The sequence below is a fragment of the Eschscholzia californica genome, unplaced genomic scaffold (genome assembly GCF_041429995.1).
Source record: "Eschscholzia californica isolate CP2 unplaced genomic scaffold, dmEscCali1.0.p SCAF_4, whole genome shotgun sequence".
NCBI classification, from domain to species: Eukaryota; Viridiplantae; Streptophyta; class Magnoliopsida; order Ranunculales; family Papaveraceae; genus Eschscholzia; species Eschscholzia californica.
This window is the reverse complement of record NW_028238461.1, coordinates 45,669,249-45,683,827: the sequence shown is the minus strand read 5'-3', so window position 1 is coordinate 45,683,827 and position 14,579 is coordinate 45,669,249. Positions and strand designations below refer to the sequence as shown.

At 34.2% G+C, this 14,579-nt stretch overlaps 1 protein-coding gene across 5 annotated transcripts in view; it reads left to right on the top strand.

The window, feature by feature from the left end:
* Window positions 1-2,140: 2,140 nt before the first annotated feature.
* LOC147545145 (filament-like plant protein 4) overlaps window positions 2,141-14,579 on the top strand; it is a 28,563-nt gene continuing 16,124 nt past the window's right edge. Inside the window, exons 1-8 of one of the 5 annotated variants that reach the window (XM_086673113.1) lie at window positions 2,696-2,784; window positions 2,898-2,986; window positions 3,075-3,121; window positions 3,502-3,620; window positions 3,753-3,951; window positions 4,445-6,785; window positions 7,100-7,163; window positions 7,734-8,285. In XM_086673113.1, coding sequence (XP_086529239.1) covers window positions 3,516-3,620; window positions 3,753-3,951; window positions 4,445-6,785; window positions 7,100-7,163; window positions 7,734-8,096 — 3,072 coding nt within the window. In that variant the 5' untranslated portion in view covers window positions 2,696-2,784; window positions 2,898-2,986; window positions 3,075-3,121; window positions 3,502-3,515 and the 3' untranslated portion in view covers window positions 8,097-8,285. Of the gene's footprint in view, window positions 2,539-2,695; window positions 2,987-3,074; window positions 3,264-3,501; window positions 3,621-3,752; window positions 3,952-4,444; window positions 6,786-7,099; window positions 7,595-7,733; window positions 8,286-14,579 lie in introns of those variants that run through there. The other 4 variants (XM_086673114.1, XM_086673111.1, XM_086673112.1 and 1 more) reach the window with 4 other exon arrangements.

Sequence of the window (14,579 nt, the reverse complement as noted above, 5' to 3'; positions counted from 1 at the left end):
AAGAACAGTTTTTAGCAAAGGCAGTGCATTAGATAGGGAGATCATTCATTTTAGAATAGGGAGAAATAAACACTATTTTCTAAAGTATCCTAACTTTAAACTTTGGTCCCTCCCCTCAAATTATTTTCGACCAAAAGATAGAGAAGAAAACAAAAATCATGTTCGACCAAAAATCTGATTGTTGATCAAAATGAGAGAAGAGAGATACACACGCTTAAAACTGTTCAACCAAAATAGAGAAAAAACACTAAATCTGTTCGCTTCGATCAGAGAAAGAGAGAGATAAAGATGGAAGCCTAAACCCTAGATGACTCACTCTACACTCATCTCCATAGAGGGGTTTGTACTTCTTGTTATTGTTTGATTTCTCCATAGATTTTTGTGACTTTAACACTGATTAAAGTAACTTTTGAAGATTTATGAATGAAAATAGTGAAACTTTCATCCAGAACAACTGAAAATTTAAACAAATTTCGTTCAGAGCGGATGAAAAACAAAACAATTTCAGTCGGTTCGGCCGAAATTTATTATTTTTTTCAGCGGACCCGACCGAAATTTGTTGTCTTTTTCAGTCATCCCGATTGAAACTTGTTGTCTTTTTCAGTCGGCCTAACCGAAAATCCTTTACAAAACAAAAACGACCTAAAACCCTAAAACGTTCGACCATACAGGAAGACAACAAAATGATTTTTCTTTACCTGAGACATATTATCTTCATTATATATGTCTTTGTTTAAGTCGATATCTTCGTTTAAGTCGATGTCCTCGTTTAAGTCGATGTCTTCGTTTAAGTCAAAGGTCTCTTCTTTCTTGATGTAGGTTGCCTCCTTCATTAATGGTGGTTCCTCATCAATGAGATCTTGAGGCATCATTAAAAACTTGAAACTAAAACTGTAGTGATGGTAATGGTGATGTTGATGGTAGTGACGATGTTAGGGTTGGGTTGGGTTGTTTATGTGAGAGAAAACTACAAGTGACTAGAGTATTAGATTTATTATTAACGCATAAATTGACATTACTAACGCACTGCCTTTACTAAATATTGTTCTTCCTATACCAAAAGCCTAATTTTATTGATTTCTCTTCGTTGTTTTGTAGTAACTCTAGTTACTTATTATGTTCTTCGCTAATTTTTGGTGTTTTATTTGGTATATTAACTTCAGAATCTTTTTGTATTTAAAGATACTTTACCTAATTTCCTCCACCAGTAGACTGAAATTTCAAGTGTGGGGGCGTAAATGTAATATGTGAAGAACGTGGGGCCAGATGTAAGATATAGAGAATGTGGGACCAAATGTTCATTTTCACTTGGTGCTGCGAGTTGCCTTGTTCCGGAAGCATCTTTATATGAAAACGCGTTTGGCTGTCGGACCTACTCGCGTCCAAACAGTCCCCTATCAGTCAATCTGGACTTGATGGGGTGGAGATGGGCTTGTACCCTTGTAGTTTCAATTGTATGATCGCCTCTCATTGTCTACGGAGGTTGGGTTGTAATATTATGTTAATTTACTGTTCGAGAATCCCCAAAATATCTTTTTGGAATTCTTTTTCGATCTTTTTTTTTGTTGAACTTTTGCGAAAATATGATTCTGGAGATGTACCTCGTTGTAGAATTCAGTGGATGTTTATCTTTTTTTCCGTCTTTCATTAGTATTTGGTTGATGTACCACTTTTATACTTCAAAAGATAATAATGTGATCTTTAGTGTTTTCTTGTGTTTACCATTTACATTTATGAAAGCGACGATCTAAGCCCCATCATATATTGATATTATTCTCGTTTTGATACTCAGACTTAAGTCCGATTTGTACAGAGTTTTATTTTTGGTTTTAGCTCTGCTATCTTACTCAAAAACTTTGACATTTACCAAATTTGAGACCCCACTTACAATCCATATTTTAGTCCCTCTTAAATGGTAGAGGACTATCAAACTCCATAAACTCATAAACGAGTTGCATTCTGTTCGGATACCACATTGTGACACATATTAAGCTTGAAATTTTTCCCGCTTTTGACACCCAATTTTCAGCTTATATCTATAAGATTTTGTTTTTGACGAAAAACACCACGAGTCCACTCAAAAGACCACAATATAAACTAACCTTTCAAGTTGGTGCATACTATTTCATCAAAAAAAAAGTTGGTGCATACCAGGGGTATTATGGTCTCTACAAAAATACAAGATTAGAAAAGGTTGGTTGAAATTCTTCATAGTTTCAGTTTAAAATTGGAAGACTAGTTTGTAAAATTGGAAAATTAGTTTGTAACCTTTGCTTTAATAGGTGACACCTGCAATGCCAATATATTTTAGTCCAACCAACACCTCTCCTTCTTCCCACTCTTCTTTCTCTCTCTCCAAAATTACTCTTCTACTCTCAAGAAGTAGAAGAAGAAGAATATGAAACAACTTATAAATAAAATAAAATCCCCTTAATTTCTCAACTCCAATTTGACTCAAAATTCATCATTTTTTTAAGCAATTACTTGTTATAGATCTGTTCCCAGGAAAAAAATTGAGGTGTTAGTAATTTATTTCAGGTACCCATTCTTGTTCTTATTTCTTTTTCATTTTTGAATTCAACTCTGTTTGTTTTTGTCTGATTAATCAATGTATTTTCATGACACTTATCTCATTGCATTAAATTTCATTTTTTTTGTCTCAAATAAAAAAGTGGAAATGTAAGCGTTTTACTTTGAGAATTTCTGTTCTTTCTAATTCTAGTTCATAATTTCTACTATCTCTTAAACTTTTTTGAGCTATTTGATCAAAGATTTGTTGTTCTAGTAAGTTGTTCAAAGATAATATAAATGTGGGAAAAAATTGAGTTTCTTCTCACTTAGTTTTTTGAATTTTCTATTAATCTTATAACCCAATTTCATTTTGTGATTTTCTTCAGATTCTTGTGTTCATGTAAGGGCATCAAATACCTAAACCTTGCATTTTTTGTTTCAATGGGTCTTTTTGCACTATGTACATAAAATCTAGGTTTGAGTCTATAACCCACTTGGTGTGCTGGTTCATATTGTGTAGTTGAGTTTGGGTGCTAATTGACAATATTTTGATATTATATTAGGTTTCGAGTTTTCGTATAAAGGGCTAGTTTTGTGGGAGCATTTTTCGGTTAGTCTTGAATGATTATATTTAATGCCTATTTAAATTTGTAGGGTATGTAGTACCTGTATCTTAGTTGTGCAGGCCAGTGGTACTAGAAACACTATACTCAGTTGCATATTGTGTATCGAATTACCCGTCCCATTTTTGAGTATGTCGGCGAATCTGGTGAAATTTGGTGTATCAAAATCTCCGGTTTTGGTTCTTGGGCAAATTATATAGGACTAACCAGAGAAGAATAAGATCTATCAGTTGATAATATTTGAAGCTTTGCACAGCTACATTTTGGCTGTTGATATGTTCATTGATCTTGACATTCTTCTCTATCTTCTTGACGATTTTCTGTTATCTTTTGAGTTCAATGCTTAATGGGTAATTCGTATTTTCAGGCTACTTAGTTGAGATGGATCGTCGTAGTTGGCCGTGGAAAAAGAAATCCTCTGAAAAAACAGTGCCTGGACCAGATTCTCCTGCTACTCATTTGGCTTCTGCTGCCTCTTTAGATCTGGTCTCTTTTTTGAACCTATGATATGATTTTCTGTTTTAAGTCGATACTTCATTCGAGCGACTCCCCTTCTAGATTTCAATTGTCTAATTGCATTAATTTTTCTTCTTAAAGGAGTTTAATTCTTGTGGGCAGGATAACAAGAAGAAGGCAAATTATGTTCAAATTTCTTTGGATTCATATACGCATCTTATGGAGTTAGAGAATCAAGTTATAACACTGAATGAGCAAGTTAATGAACTGAATGAGAAGTTGTCGGTAGCTAATTCTGAGATTACCACAAAGGAAGGTCTAGTAAAACAACACACGAAAGTTGCCGAAGAAGCTGTCTCAGGTAAAAATACTATGTGGATAGAGCTACTTGAGTCTATCTACTCATCTCGTATTTTATTCATTGATGCTCATTTCTAAAGCATCGTGCTGGAGTTACTCCCATTTTGGTTCTCGAAAGGCATGATGGTCGCTTTAAATGTGTGAGGGAGAGCCTCACCTCTTGAACTAGCTTTTGAGGTGAGCGAGGTCCAGGATCACTTGGGGGCAAGGAAGGCCCAAGATCTAGGGCCTCTCAACTCATTGCCAATTAGTAAAGTTGGATGGCCACAAATTTATTATGGCATCATAACTATAGGCTTACACGTGATAGGGCCAATAGTCTTACATGCTTTAAGCTACCCATAGTCCCGCATGGACATAGGGAGGTCCCAATGCTAAGTGTACTAGATCTAGGGCTTACCACTCATTGCTAGTTGGTTTTTAGTTGTATGTTGATGTACCTATTATTGACCTCCGACGGTTCGTCTTGGCGTTCACCCCTTTTTGCATTCCAGGTTGGGAAAAGGCGGAAGCAGAAGCTTTGGCATTAAAAGATCAACTTGAGTCCGTCACACTTTTGAAACTTACTGCTGAAGAACGAGCATCACAACTAGATGGTGCAGTCAAAGAATGCGTGAAGCAGATAAGGAATCTGAAGGAAGATCATGAACGCAAACTTCATGAAACTGTCCTTACCAAAACTAAGCAATGGGAAAAAATTAAGCTTGAGCTCGAAGCGAAAATGGCAGAATTAGATCGGGAACTCGTTCGATCTTCAGCTGAGAATGCTGCACTTTCTAGATCATTGCAAGATCGTTCTTCCATGCTAATGGACATCACGGAAGAAAAAGCTCAGGCTGAGGCTGAAATTGAACGTTTAAAGATTGATATTGAATCATGTGAAAGAGAAATAAGTTCACTCAACTATGAGGTTCATTTAGTTACCAAGGAGCTTGAAATTCGAAACGAAGAAAATAAAATGAGTTTAAGATCGGCAGAAGTAGCAAACAAGCAGCATTTAGAGAGCGCCAAGAAAATAACAAAGCTCGAGACGGAGTGCCAGAGGTTAAGAGGCCTTGTTCGGAAGAAGTTGCCAGGGCCTGCTGCATTGGCTCAAATGAGGTTAGAAGTCGAGCATTTAGGACGGGATCATGGAGAAACCAGATTTCGACAGTCACCTGGCAGGAATAATACTCATCTGGGTCCAGTGCATGAGCTTTCTCTTGACAATATTCAGCAATACCACAGAGAAACTGAGTTTCTTACTGCTCGTTTATCGGCAATGGAGGAAGAAACAAAGATGCTACAAGAAGCCTTAGTACAACGTAACATCGAGTTACAGGAATCAAGAAATATGTTTACTCAAACAGCTACCAAGCTCCGAGAGTTTGAAGCACAGCTACAAGTTCTGAATCAGCACAAAACCTCTCGAAAATTAGATTTCGAAATGTCTACCGAGGGTTCCTCAGGTCAAGACGAAAGCATGCCACCAAGCTTGGCATCTATGTATATAGATGAAAGTAACGAGTCCGAGCTTTCTCACTTCAATAAGAAGAAACAAGATGTCAGAACCAGCAAAGTTGACCATGAAAATCACGTCAAACTTATGGATGACTTTCTGGAGATGGAGAGATTGGCATGCTCACCAACCGAATCCTATGGTTCGATCTCTACTCCAGATAGTTTAGTTGCTAAGGGAACAAAAAGTATTGATGTCTCCCCCGCTGGGACTCCTCGATTGGAACGTAAACCTGCTTTGGAAGCATCAAATCCCACTTCTGCCAATGAGATTTCAGAGGATAAGGCTAAATCAGAAACTAGTGATGTCTCACTATCAGAGCTCCGGTCAAGAATTTCCACAATATTTGATTCCAAAGATAAGGATGCCGATATATGGAAGTTCTTAAACGATATCAAATGTGCCGTGCAGGAATTTCAAGATGTTCTGCCTACTGTAGCTAGTGACCAGTGCCTCCACGAAACTGACGAAAATCTAAAGAGTTCTTTAATAGGAGACAGTAAATTGGGTCATGATACCAATCTTCTTATAGAGCAAGAATATTCTACTGCTGTTTCTACGATTCACGATTTTGTTATGTCACTGAGCAAAGAAGCCATGGCAGTTCTGGATAATTCTCCAAGGTCTCCCAGAGGACATACCTTGAAGAAAATAATCGAGGAGTTCTCTGAAGTTGTAACCGAAGTTTTGTGCAAGAAAACAAGTATATCGGACTTTCTTCTTGTTCTTTCTCATGTACTGGCTAAATCTGGTGAACTAAGCATCACGGTGCTGGGTTATAAAGGAAGTGAAGGAGGAATTGACAGTTCTGATTGCATCGATAAGGTGACTTTATTGGAGAATGAAGTAGTCCAGAATGACCTATCTAGAGAAATAACTTCCCGTGGTTGTTCCCAAGTTTGTCGCTCTTCATCTGATACCGAGGATCTTCAAGAAGGGAGCTTAGCTCCCGGCTCGGACTCGAAAAGGATACCATGCAAATGCTTCTTGGAGTTGGAAGAATTGAAATCAGAGAAAGAGAAGATGGTGATGGAGTTAGCTAAATGTACTGAAAACCTGGAAAAGACGACGTCTAAACTACAAGAAACCGAGCAACTTATGGTAGAACTTAAATCTCAATTAGTATCTTCTCAAAATTCGAATAGTTTGACGGAGACACAACTCAAATGTATGGTAGAATCCTACAAGTCACTTGAAACTCGTTCGGATGTGTTACAAACGGAAGTGGACCTTCTTCGTACAAAACTTGATACTGTAAATAAAGAGCTTCAAGAAGAAAAGCAGGATCATGAGAATGCTTTGGTCAATTGCAAGGATCTTCAAGAAAAACTACAAAGGTTACTATGAACTTCGAACTCAAACTTTTTAGCAACTCTTCAATTTTAATAAATGTTCACGAATTACTTTTGCCTCGAGTCAACTTGGTGTGATTTGGTCGATCAAAATCACCAATTATATCGATCATGTGGTGTCCAATATATCTACTTGGTTATAATATCGATCATGTTCTGTTCAGATACTATATAAAATCGTCACGACTAATGTGTCTCGTGTCTTTAGCTTTAACGAATTCACAGTTTTCCTCTGCTTTGGTTTCTCAAGTTCTTCTTATATTTTTGATATATCTCGGCATGTTTGAATTTTTGTATAGAAGTGAGAGCTGCTCAATCTGTGGATTATCATCGGCTGAGGATACTGATATAAAGTCCAAACAGGTGCTGACTATATACTATTTTCATTTTTCGAAATCGTAATATGCTTTACTGATACTTCTATTTCACTAAAATCATGTTTCAAAAATGTTGGATGGTGTTGGGCCTCTCTCACCCAAGTGGGCTAGCGCCTCTCTCACCCAAGTGGGCTAGCGCCTCTCTCACCCCAAGTCAGTGGGGCTCGAGCCTCTCTCACCCCAAAAGCTAGCTCAAGAGATGACATTTTTTTTTCTCACTTATTAACTGGCCACCACACCCCTCCCATGACAGAAGTGGGGGGTCATTCCATCTATCTTCCCCACACACACCTTTCAGGCTTCCACAATGAGACATGAAAGACTTCGATAAACCTGAGATCTAGTACCATTTTGGCTGTCTTTGAGCGCCTTTTCTACTTCAAGTGGTCTTGGACCACTGGGTTAGCTTAAGAGGTAGTGCTTTCCCTCAAATTTATAAACTGACCACCACCCCTTCCCACAACTGATGTGGGATAACTTCTGGTATGAAAGTAAAGAAGTAATTTCTGGAAGAAGGACTAACAACTTCGAGTTCTTCGTTTTTTTTCAAATGCAGGAAATAAAGATAGCAGCGGCAACCGAAAAGCTAGCGGAGTGTCAAGAGACGATATTTCTTCTTGGCAAGCAATTGAAAGATTTGAATCCATCAGTAGATCAAGCTGGATCTGAATATATTGAGAAGCACGAAATGAATGTGAATATGGTGCCTAAAGAAGACTCTGAGGCGCCTTCAAATGTGTTTGATTCCTCCTCAAGTCCATCTAGTACTGAAGCAAATTTGTTATTAAGATCTCCAATAAACTCAAAAGATCCAAAAGACGGTACTACAAAATCATCATTTTCTTCCAGTCAGACACCAGATAAAACGTCTCGTGGTTTCAGCAGGTTCTTCTCTTCGAAATCAAAACATGGCCATTAAAATTGATCAACCCATCTCGAGAACGACATGTTCTCCAATCTGATCAACCGCCACGATTGAGAAAGTATATGCAGAAAATGATATCTAGAGATACAGAATGTGGGCATTTTCGAGAATTACTTCAATATTATTCTAAATGGGTAGAATGAAACTAGAGAGTTCAAACTGAAATAAATTTGGTGGTTGTTATGACCGGTGTATGTTATAATTATGGTCAGATGATCCTTTCTAATTTATTTTTAAGAAAAAGGATAATATTAACCAAGTGCAACGGCACCTAACTAAAGAGGATCGAAAAACCTAGTTAACATTTTGACTTTAAACCCAATATTGTACTTAGTAAAACAAAATGAGATCATTTCTAGAACTGTTTATTCACATGTCACTAATTAGCATTGCCTTTCTACAACAACAAAAAAAGATTATACTGCACCCACAAAGTGACACAATCTCACAAAATAACAAGGGTTTGGTGGCATAAATTTAGGAGGAAATAATGGTGAATTTGGAGTAAGAAGTCCTCAAACTCTAGACATTAATGTTCTGTCTCATAATCCATAAATACCAATGGAAATTTTACAGGAAGAGAGTCAAAGAAGTTGTTGTGAGGTTTAAGAAAGACAGAAAAATATACAAATAAATAAATAAATAAATAAATAAAAATCAAAATGTAGTACTAAGTTGTCTGCCTAGAATATTTTAAAAAATGTATATATAAAGAGAGATTAGATAGATACTCTGACTTGAAGATGTGATTCTGGATTGGATTTTGGCAGATTATTAATAAGACAAGAATATACCCAAGAAGATGGATATTTTCTCTTTCTCTTATACTTTTGTTTTTCTATGGGCAATATGGCAGATTTTGTTAGTGTTAGAACTAAGGGGGGGGGGGGGGGGGGGGGGGGGGGGGGGGGGGGGGTGTAGTGGATAGGGATTTAGGAGGACATTCGTGGACAAAATGTCTCGTAGACATTTCGAGACATTTGTCTGTAGACAAAATGTCTTTATAGACATTTTAAGACATTTGATTCATGGACAAAAATTCTTTATGGACATTTCAAGACATTTGGTTTATAGACAAAATGTTTTGGAGACATTTCATCATATTGAATCCATGGACAAAATGTGTAGTGAATATTATTATTATTATATTATTATTATTATTATTATTATTATTATTATTATTATTATTATTATTAATATTATTATTATTATTATTAATATTATTATTATTATTATTATCTCATCATGGATGACAATTGGTAGGCATTTATTATTTTAGTATTATCATTATTGTCTAACCATACAAAATAATATATTTGTACTCATATTTTAAAAATATATTTTTCGAGTTTTGTGGACGTCTGTGGATATCTGAGGACATTTATGGACAATTGGTAAATATGTATTATTTTATATAGTATACTAATATATATATATATATATATAATATAATAATAATTTAATATAGTAATATGATAATAATATCATTATTACTATAATATAATATAATAATATAATAATATAATAATACAATAATATAGTAACATATAATAAGATAATAATATAACATAGTAATAAAATAAGATAATATTATAAAATATGTATTATTTTATATAGTATATGATAATAATATCATTATTACTATAATATAATATAATAATATAATAATATAATAATATAATAATACAATAATATAGTAACATATAATAAGATAATAATAATAATATAACATAGTAATATAATAAGATAATATTATAAAATATAATAATAATAATACAATAATATAATAATAATAATAATACAATAATATAGTAATATAAGAAAATAATGTAATAATAATAAGATAATAATAATAATATAATATAGTAATATGGTAATAATATCATTATTACTATAATACAATAATAATAATATAATATAGTAATAATATAATATAATAATAATACAATAATATAGTAACATATAATAAGATAATAATAATATAGTATAATAATATAATAATAAGATAATATTATAATAATATAATAATAGTATAATATACTAATGGCTAATATCATTATTACTATAATAAAGTATTATAATAATTAATATTTTTATATATTATTTATTATAAATTATTTAATCTAATTTGATAATAATAATTATTTTTATATTTCTTAATGAAATGTCCACAAGTGTCTTCCATATTTTGAGAGACATTTTCTCTCCAAAAGCTCTCCAAATTTACACTAAAATGTCCTCACATGTCTCCAAAACCAATTTGTCTTGAAATGTCCTTAATTTCGTGTCTATAACGAATACCATAGACATTTCAGGACATTTGAAATGTCTCAAACGAATAACACGGATAGGGATTTAGGAGGACATTCGTGGACAAAATGTCTCGTAGACATTTCGAGACATTTCGAGACATTTGTCTGTAGACAAAATGTCTTTATAGACATTTTAAGACATTTGATTCATGGACAAAAATTCTTTATGGACATTTCAAGACATTTGGTTTATAGACAAAATGTTTTGGAGACATTTCATCATATTGAATCCATGGACAAAATGTGTAGTGAATATTATTATTATATTATTATTATTATTATTATTATTATTATTATTATTATTATTATTATTATTAATATTATTATTATTATTATTATTAATATTATTATTATTATTATTATTATCTCATCATGGATGACAATTGGTAGGCATTTATTATTTTAGTATTATCATTATTGTCTAACCATACAAAATAATATATTTGTACTCCTATTTTAAAAATATATTTTTCGAGTTTTGTGGACGTCTGTGGATATCTGAGGACATTTATGGACAATTGGTAAATATGTATTATTTTATATAGTATACTAATATATATATATATATAATATAATAATAATTTAATATAGTAATATGATAATAATATCATTATTACTATAATATAATATAATAATATAATAATATAATAATACAATAATATAGTAACATATAATAAGATAATAATATAACATAGTAATAAAATAAGATAATATTATAAAATATGTATTATTTTATATAGTATATGATAATAATATCATTATTACTATAATATAATATAATAATATAATAATATAATAATATAATAATACAATAATATAGTAACATATAATAAGATAATAATAATAATATAACATAGTAATATAATAAGATAATATTATAAAATATAATAATAATAATACAATAATATAATAATAATAATAATACAATAATATAGTAATATAAGAAAATAATGTAATAATAATAAGATAATAATAATAATATAATATAGTAATATGGTAATAATATCATTATTACTATAATACAATAATAATAATATAATATAGTAATAATATAATATAATAATAATACAATAATATAGTAACATATAATAAGATAATAATAATATAGTATAATAATATAATAATAAGATAATATTATAATAATATAATAATAGTATAATATACTAATGGCTAATATCATTATTACTATAATAAAGTATTATAATAATTAATATTTTTATATATTATTTATTATAAATTATTTAATCTAATTTGATAATAATAATTATTTTTATATTTCTTAATGAAATGTCCACAAGTGTCTTCCATATTTTGAGAGACATTTTCTCTCCAAAAGCTCTCCAAATTTACACTAAAATGTCCTCACATGTCTCCAAAACCAATTTGTCTTGAAATGTCCTTAATTTCGTGTCTATAACGAATACCATAGACATTTCAGGACATTTGAAATGTCTCAAACGAATAACACGGACATTTAGAGACATTTTGAGACATTTTAAATGTCCCCAACCAATAACACAGACATTTGGGGACATTTAAAATGTCCCCAACCAATAACATAGGATTTGGAGGGACATGGCAATGTCCCTCCAAATCCCCAACCACTACCCCCCCTAAAAGTCGCGGAAGCTATCGAACCTATCCTAGAAATTGATCCGATTATGAAGATTAATCGAAAAGCTAAGTCAAAATCAAATATGCGAACAGAATTTAACGAGGTTCGGCTTTAAAGCCTACGTCCTCGGGCGAACAAGAAATCTTTATTGAAGGATAGATGAAGACGACTAACACAACCCGCAAGTTCGTCCCAAGATGGTACCGTATAGAAATTAACCTTCTATACTAGATCTTCGACGACCGAGAAATTTAACACCGCTCAAAAAACTATGAAAAATTTCTCTCACTCTTGCTCTCTCTCTAGCTCTCTAAAGAAGAGTTGTTGCTTGTGTTGGTGTTTGTTGATTACAAAGCACTCAACCCCTATTTATATATATTATAAGCCAAAAAATTGGAAACTGCCTATTGAGCCAAAAAATTGGAAACCATCCCAATTTTTGGAAACTGCCTATTGCTGCCTCTTAAACCGCCTCTCCACTTTTGGAAACTACCCTCTTACAATTCTCCACCTCGTACACAATTTGATACATTCAAATTTTGGACGAACACCAGGATACTCCTTGTAAGATATATCTGCTTCTTGTAACTTCATCCGACTGCGCCATATGACCATGGCTGCCTACGTACCCTTTTACAGGATCAAGCCTACCGTAGTTCTACCAACCCTTCACATAAAGATTACCTTGTCGCCATTACGCCCTTTCGGGCAACTTAACACGAGCCGATTTGTAGCAATTCCAGGCAATGCTGAAACTTGCTACACGTCACCACTTTAGTCAACATGTCCGCGGGATTCTCATCTGTGTGTACCTTCATGAGAGAAACATCATCTTCCTCTATGACATCTCGTACAAAGTGATACCTGACATCGATATGCTTAGTACGAGCATGATGAACCTGAGTCTTCGCCAAGTGGATTGCACTTTGACTATCACACCATACATCCACGCACTCCTGCTTAATCCCTAGATCATCCAGAAGACCCCACAACCACAATGCTTCCTTCACACCCTCGGCCATAGCCATATACTCGGCCTCCGTAGTAGATAATGCAACTGTAGATTGTAACATCGATCGCCAACTAACTGGAGCACCATGTACCCTAAATACATAACCAGAAGTAGATCGTCTTCTATCTAGATCGCCAGCATAATCTGAGTCAACATAACCGCTTACTTGACATGTGTCTCCACCAAAGCACAAACCTGTATCAACGGTACCCTTTAAGTACCTCAAGATCCACTTCACAGCTTCCCAATGTGTCTTCCCTGGGTTTGCCATAAACCTACTAACCACACTGACCGCCTGTGAAATATCCGGACGAGTACACACCATAGCGTACATCAAACTGCCAACTGCACTAGCATACGGTACACGATCCATATGATCCTTCTCCATCGTAGTAGTGGGAAATTGTTTTCCCGAGAGCCTGAAGTGTGGTGCCAAAGGTGTTGACACCGCCTTCGCATTCTGCATCCCAAATCGAGAAACTACTCGTTCGATGTAACCTTTCTGATTCAAGTACAGTTTCTTACTTGACCGCTCTCTCTTAATCTCCATTCCCAGTATTTTCTTTGCAGCGCCCATGTCTTTCATCTCAAACTCTTGACTGAGTTGAGATTTCAACTTATCTATCTCCACCATGCTTCTAGAAGCAATAAGCATGTCATCCACATACAAAAGGAGATAAATAAAGTCACCTTTGCGAAGCTTCTTGATGTATACACAACAATCATAGTCACTTCTGCGAAAACCATGCTTTAGCATGAAAAAATCAAATCGTTTGTACCATTGGCGAGGGGATTGTTTTAATCCGTAAAGAGATTTCATCAAACGACATACTTGATTTTCTTTACCCTCAACCTTGTATCCCTCAGGTTGAGCCATATAAATTTCTTCTTCCAAATCTCCGTGCAAGAAGGCTGTTTTAACATCGAGTTGTTCCAGCTCAAGATCACTATGAGCAACAATACTCAATAACACCCGAATAGAAGTATGTTTCACGACCGGTGAGAAGATCTCATTGTAGTCGACCCCTTCTTTCTGTGCATAACCCTTGGCCACTAGTCTTGCCTTATACCTTGTACCCTTGATTTCGGAAGAATCCTCTTTCTTCTTGTACACCCATTTACAACCAATAACAGACTTACCTTCGGGCAATGGGACAACCTCCCATGTCTTGTTCTTGTGAAGAGACTCCATCTCTTCTTGCATAGCAACTAACCAACTCTCTCTTTCCGCCACGGTAATAGCTTGTTTGAAGGTGACCGGCTCGTCGTCTTCCACCGAGAGTGCATATTCAACCAGATTTGCCTGCCCGTAATGCCTAAGAGGTTTGTCTGACCCTAACCTCTGTACCGGCTTATATAACCGTTTCGGCCTAGTGTGTACCGAAACATCCTGCTGTTGTTGTTGTAAAACTTGTGTACCTTCCCCTTGAACCTCCTCATGATCGGGTTCATCAATTTCCTCATCCTGAGTATTATCCTGATGCTCCACCTGATCATGATTCCTAGAAACCCGTTGGTCTTCGGCTTCTACTTCCACT